The following is a 6734-nucleotide window of genomic DNA, read 5'->3' on the forward strand; positions in this document are numbered from 1 at the left end:
ATAAAAGGCCTGATGTATAACCCAGGTAAATAAAACCCACGAGACTCAAATAGGCCCCAAACAGGCTTCACTGTTTTGATCAGCTAATTACTTCCACTACTCATCTTGTAGGGAATCCAGAGAAAGGCATTTGAAGAAACAGGAACCTGTTGTTACAAGAACTCCAATTCAGTATTCACAATAGGCTATTGAAAAACAAGAGAGGGAGACATCCCTGCAGACCCAGGGACATCTTTCCGGCAAAAGGACTGGTCTGGGTGTTCAGGGTCCCTGGGCCTCAGGAATCTTTGATTTTACCCCTCATCCCCTTCTGGCACAGTGGCAGAAGCCTCCAGAAAAGTGTAGGGTTGGAGTGGAGATGGAGCACCCAGGAAGTCCTGTGTGCCATGTGCCACAGGCCAGGGGAGGTCAGCAGGTGTGAGTGCCAGGTCGCCTGCCCCTGCAGCATGGGGGAGGGATCATCCCCTACCTCGTCGGGCCCAGCCTAACACAGCCATCTGTTCACCACCAGCTGGTGCCAACAGCCATGTCAGCACAGAACATCTCAAGTGTTCCTCCGAAGCAGCTGAGCCATGAGCTACTTTCCCTTGCCTTCCACTCTTTGCCTTCACTTTCCCTGCTCAGCTCTCTGTCCTTGAAAGAGAAAAGCAAAACGACTTCATTTTGAGGAGGCTGCAGCTCCTAATAACTCTTAATGAATCGCAAGAGACCATTAAGGTTTGCCTCGCTTGGCTTTCACTTGCCAGTCTCCATGATAGTCCTGATGGGGCTGCGGTGTGTGATCTGAATACACAAAGCGGCTCAAATACAGGCGGGTGGCTGAGCAAACCGCCTACCCCTCCTGCAGCCTTTGCTCTGAGACAGGAAAGAGCATTCTGGGATAACCGGTTTCAGAGTTTCTGGGGGGAAGGGACAGGGCCATCTGAAATGAGGAAGGGAAAACTTTAGCCTTTCTGGGAGGGACAGTGCAGGGTGTACGGAGAATGGGCTCTGAAGTTATAACAATTTGGTTTAAAATTTGGTTTAAAAATCCTTGTTCTACTGACATGTCCAAGAGGTGTTCCCAAACCATAAAATCTTTAAGGCTAAGAAGGCTGAATGAGAATCCGCGTGTAACATGTAGGATAGTGCCTGGTACAGAGCAGGCAGCGTTTGTCTAATTATAAAACTAAGTAAAACCTGCTTTCTACCAGAAAGGTCAAGATTAATGAGATGGGCCCTCCATGTTGACTTCCTTTCAAAAAAGAAAGGGATGCTGCTGGGGAACTATCCTCTGAGCAACCTAAATAACCAACTCACCCAGAGTAAAGCGCAAAAATCTACAGGTTGATAGAAGCTTGCATGCTTGATGTATCATCCCCCTTGGAGATCTACAGGAGGATGATGGCAACAGGGTAGCAAAAGAGGGGGGAAAGTGATCCAGATATCCCACAAGTCCATGCCTGCCCAGAGCATCCCAGGAACCTCCGGAGGACCAGAGCAGAGGACACGGCACCTTACGGTAATATCACACCTGCCGTTACTGGCTCTTGCAAATAGGAGTTCAATCTCACAGTTATTCACGTCTTCTATAAGCCTACTGTGCAAGGTATTCTGCCAAGGTAACTGAGAGGACTTCGATATTAACAAGGGAGCTGAACAGAAAAGAAACCGAGTATCTTGCAAGTTCTGTTTATGTGTTTTAAGAAAGGAGCGATTTCGGATGCTGCCTCAACTTTTAGTAAACTGATCAGCCAGCTTTACCCACACAGTCTTTGCAAAAGAACAAAAAGAGCTACTCTTACTTTCTACCAAGATAGATAAGCATTTTACCTATAGCATTTCAACAGCACCCTGAGGTGGGTGTCACTATCCCCATTTCACAGATTGGAAAATTGAGGCTTGAGAAATTAATCCATCTGGGGTCACACATTCAGTTGTGACGACAGGATTTGATGGCACAAACACGCCCTAGGCTCTACTCATCGAGAATATCAGTCACTTGTCCTACTCCTTGTATGGACCACGATTTTCCTATCTTCAGGAGAAGATGCACTCGGGATTACTGGTGAACAAAGCTTTGAGAATGGCCACTGGTACGCATGGCATAGTGAAAGGTACAATGCTGCAGTGAACAAGTACTTGCAGTGACGGCGGGAGGTCCCAGCGCAAGCCCCGAGATGGCTTCTCCCTTGTTCCGTGATGTTGCACCCATCACTTATTCTCCAGAAGCCCAGTGTCCTCACCTATAAAGTGTGCCCCCTCATAGAATTGTCACAATCAGTGCAGTAATGTAGGTGAGTCAGCTTTCCTATTCCTAAGGCTCTAGGCCAATGCCAGCTATTATTATGGTTCAATTAGCTTCAGTTCCACTGAGGATTTGCTCTTGAATCTTTGGAAAGATCTCCTGACACCTTAGCTTCCTCATCTGTAACCTAGAGCTGTTGATACAGAACCTTTTAGCAATTCCCTCCAATAGCCATTCACAAGCTTTAGTGACCTATAATCTCTTGGGATGTTAAATCAGATTCCTGGGCCCCGGTGATTCTGATGCAGCCCAGCTGGATGGAACCTTGTACCATTCACGCTTGAGGACCCCACCTGATTCTAATGTAGATGGGTCGTGATCACTCTGAAAAATGCTGCCCTGCAAGCTCAGTTTCACAAAGAACTGTGCTACCTGTGGGCAAAGAACTTGACCCACGATCATCTGGTCAGTAACACAGCCAACACCAAACATTTGACTTCTGATGTCTAGATCCCATTGTTCTGACCACAGGAGGGGAACTCCAGAGAAGAGGAAAACCTCCTCCTGGTCACAAGGTTTCCGTCAGGGGATTTGACCCCGGGATTTGAGCATCGCGGAAGCTTCCAGTGCTCCACGGACCTAAAATATTGAGTGTCACTGCCTTTTTTTTCCTTCCTCCACAGATACGTTTGCAAGCAAAGTGGCCGCCACCCAGGACCAGTACGCAGATGCATCCATAGGTAACGTCACTGGCAGCAACGCGGTGAACGTCTTCCTGGGAATCGGCGTGGCCTGGTCCATCGCTGCCATCTACCACGCAGCCAATGGGGAACAGTTCAAAGTGTCCCCTGGCACGCTAGCTTTCTCTGTCACTCTCTTCACCATTTTTGCTTTCATCAATGTGGGGGTGCTGCTGTATCGGCGAAGGCCGGAGATCGGAGGTGAGCTGGGTGGGCCCCGGACTGCCAAGCTCCTCACATCCTGCCTCTTCGTGCTCCTATGGCTCTTGTACATTTTCTTCTCCTCCCTGGAGGCCTACTGCCACATAAAAGGCTTCTAAAGGAACAATCAGATATAGTAAATTTATATATATATACGTATATATATATATACATAAAATATTATGTATAATGAACAGAGGAAACTGACATTTGTCATGTTCACTTACCTGCTGATGGAACCCAGCTTCAAGAGCATACTCTGTACTAGGGCGGAAGTGAGAAACCATCACCTCTTATTCCCAGGGGCATCGCCACTTTGAACGAGGCACGGAGGCAGGGGCATCTTTGCAGCTCAGCCTAGAAGGACTGTGTTCTCTCCAGGTTCATAAATCATTAAGTCTTTGATTTGTTTTCTGTTTCTGCTTGTTTTTGGTGGGGGCTGGGAGGTGGCTGACGTTTGACTTTTATTTTGTATTATTTTGTTGGGAGGGTCAAAGTTTCTGTTTCCCTTGTGGGAGGTGATGACCAATCTAAGTGCAAATGGCTTTTTGGTAAAAATTTAAATCGTTACAATTGCCCTTTCTTCCAAACACTTGACAAATTATTTGGGATTCAGAAAGGACATGGGCGCTGAAGAAGAGGCAGGTCTTCGCTCGATCACTAAATTTCGTGCTTCTCTCTGGGACATGAGCAGAGATAAAGCTGCCTCCAAGAAGCAGCATGGGCACTTGAATGGAGCCAGGAGAAGTGACGGCTCTAGATACAGTCTGATATTTAAAGATATGATGCCTGACAGTCTTGTTTAACAGGTACAGGAATAACGTGCCTAGATTCCCAAGAACGTGCAAAATCATTTGTTTCTTATCTCTTCAGGTCTGGACTATGATTAGCAAGGCCCTTATTCTGATTTTCCAGCCTGGCTAACCCCCAGGTCCCCCATCCCAACCCTCCTCCTCCTGCCCACCATCTCTCAGGCAAACAGGAATAACCCCATTCAAAAAAGCACATCATCGTTTTCCATTTGCATCATGTGTGTCCCAGTCCCATGTTTGCTGTTGCCTGGGATCATTTGTCAGTTTTATTTTTGAAAGTATCCATGGCTTGCACAATCCTGTTCCAGTCATGACTGAACATTTGCTCCTTCTTCGTGTGCCTGTTGGGGAATGTTGTCGTGATACCTGTTACACAGTGCATGGATGAAAAACAAAATAAGCGTATCTGTATATAGTAGAGTATAGCGTATACTGTTCTCCCATTCAGCAACGTTGACTGGACATTGAAGATATAAGTGAGTCTCCTTTTCACCTGAGTTGTAACGTTTGTGTTGTTAGTGAGTTTGATTTTACTAGGGATAAAAGGAGAAAATGGCTTATTGTTCATGGACTTGCACATTTCGTTTCTAAGAAGCAATAACAGTTCGTTGGGAAGTTAAAGCTACTGAGAGGACAGCAGGCAAACTACCAACTATCTTCATGGAAAATTAGCCACGTGGAATACACCAGAGGCCTCTAAAGAATCACCTCTTGAGGATTGAGGGCGAAGGAGAAAGGTGTAGAGCAGTGGCCAGATTCGACGTGCCCAGGCTTTGAGAGCCTCCACCTCCCCGACACCCACCCCTGCCCTGCCCCCAAAGTATTTATTTCACTTCTGCTCTGTCTGGGACAGATGGTAGATAGTGGTTTGTTCGTTTTATTTTTTTTTTTTTATGTAAAAGGCTATTTTGAGCCCTGTTACTTTCAACATCCAGACTCCTCTGATTGTACCTGCAGTTCCCGAGTAGGAATGAAGCCAGGGAGACGAATGGGCCTTTAAAAGTGCATCTTCTGTACTTGTGATGAAGGAGGAAGCAATTTAATGAGATTAGTTCCTCCCAGGAGGATTGCACTGGGAGGTTTTTAACCCTGGAAAAGGAATGGCTCTATTTCAGAATACCAAAGAGCATGGATAAACCCAACATTCCAAAGTAGTGAGTCTAGTAAGGAGGAAAAATGCAATGACTTTGGTCCTGTCTCCGAGACTTCTCTATAGAGCATCCCAGGCCAGAGACACCACTGGCCCTCTGTATCGATTCAAAGATACTTAAGAGATAAAAGCTGTTCAGTTCAGAGTTACTTTCTCTTCTTCCACTCATTAATCGTGATCACTCATCATTTCATAAACATCCAGCGAATGAATGAATAATTAAATGCTGGTTACTACTCAATATACCAGGTACTGTGCTACTCTTGGGGACTAAACCATGAACAAGACAGCCCAGATCCCTGCCCTCAGTGGGCTCACAGCTAATGTGATTGCTCTCTCGGTGGGTAAAAGTTATCACAGCCATATGAAAACAGTTTTATCTTGCAGGGGAAAAGCAATTATAAAACTCTTAACATAAACACACTGAAACTGTACAAATACAATTGTCCAAATATCTAAGATTTTAACTTAAGAGATAAAGCACAGGTTAGGGGAAGCATCCTATGTATCCTTGGCCAATCTTACAGATCTGTACATCTCCCCATTGTAAGCCAAGAAAGGCAATCATGTTGGTGATCCAGAGGACTGAACGGGTCCAATTAATCCCAGTTTTTATCTTTGTTGGACAACAGTACTTTTCTATGCCCCACACCTCTACTGTTCCTCATATCTCCAGGAGACTCACCCCAGCAGGCCGTGGTCCAAAATTGGTGGCCTCTTTTGGGGGCACATTCTAACCCATTTTTTTTTAAGATTTAGTAAATGGAAAGCTAGCCTAGAAACACCAAGTAAATATAGTCAAAGGACATGAGTTGTTTAAATATTAGATTTTTGCACTCAATTTTAGCCATATTTGGAATGTCAATAATCCCGCAGATTTTCACAGAGGACTTTCAGAAATTCTTGCCACTGAATTTTAATTTCAAAGCTTTTTGGTTTGTTTGCTTTTTAAAGTTTCATTGTTATAGGGAAAATATGATTCTGATTGTTCAGGGTTGTTAATAATTGTAGTTGTGTAAAATTATTTCATTTTATTTTGTGTGTATTGTGCACAGCTTTAGGGGGGAAGTGCACTAATTGTGCTGTTCCTTATAAATGGTACACGTTATTGGCACAAATAAAGTTTCTAATTGTTTCTGACTTAATCACTAGTGATACAGCATATTCTGTATGGAATGTTTTCTCTCATTGTCATCTACTTCATTTTTGTTTTCATGTTTTGAAGAAATAAAGACCAAAAAGGTATTATTGTGCAATTGGTATCCTCATCCAAAAGAAAGACAATAGATACCCAGTATTCAGACTCTTGCAAATGTCAACCCTTTGGTCATACAGTATTTCCTTTTTAATGTCCCAAGAGAGCACAGTGTCAGAATATGTATCTATCTGATGGTACGGAGATAAATGTTGGATGTTTCTCCATTTCACTAATTTTTTTACATCTTTTAGTACCCTTTGCCTCCTTTCTGCATCCAAGAACATTAACAGAATGTTGTAGTTAATAAATCAGTTCTGATAAAACTGGTCCAAGCGATAGTCTTCTGGTATCAATATATTATATTCCTCTTGATCCCTAATAGAACTTCCTTGCATTAATTTCTGAC

The 6734-nt window shown here is 44.2% G+C and overlaps 1 protein-coding gene across 2 annotated transcripts in view; it reads left to right on the forward strand.

Moving 5' to 3' along the window:
* The window catches only part of SLC8A1 (solute carrier family 8 member A1), a 325838-nt gene extending 319442 nt beyond the window's left edge, over positions 1-6396 (forward strand). For both annotated transcript variants that reach the window (XM_042982106.1, XM_015537636.2), the window contains one exon: positions 2911-6396. In XM_042982106.1, coding sequence (XP_042838040.1) covers positions 2911-3287 — 377 coding nt within the window. In that variant the 3' untranslated portion in view covers positions 3288-6396. The remainder of the gene's footprint in view (positions 1-2910) is intronic.
* The last annotated feature ends 338 nt before the right edge of the window (positions 6397-6734 follow it).

This window comes from Panthera tigris, chromosome A3 (assembly GCF_018350195.1).
Source record: "Panthera tigris isolate Pti1 chromosome A3, P.tigris_Pti1_mat1.1, whole genome shotgun sequence".
NCBI classification, from domain to species: Eukaryota; Metazoa; Chordata; class Mammalia; order Carnivora; family Felidae; genus Panthera; species Panthera tigris.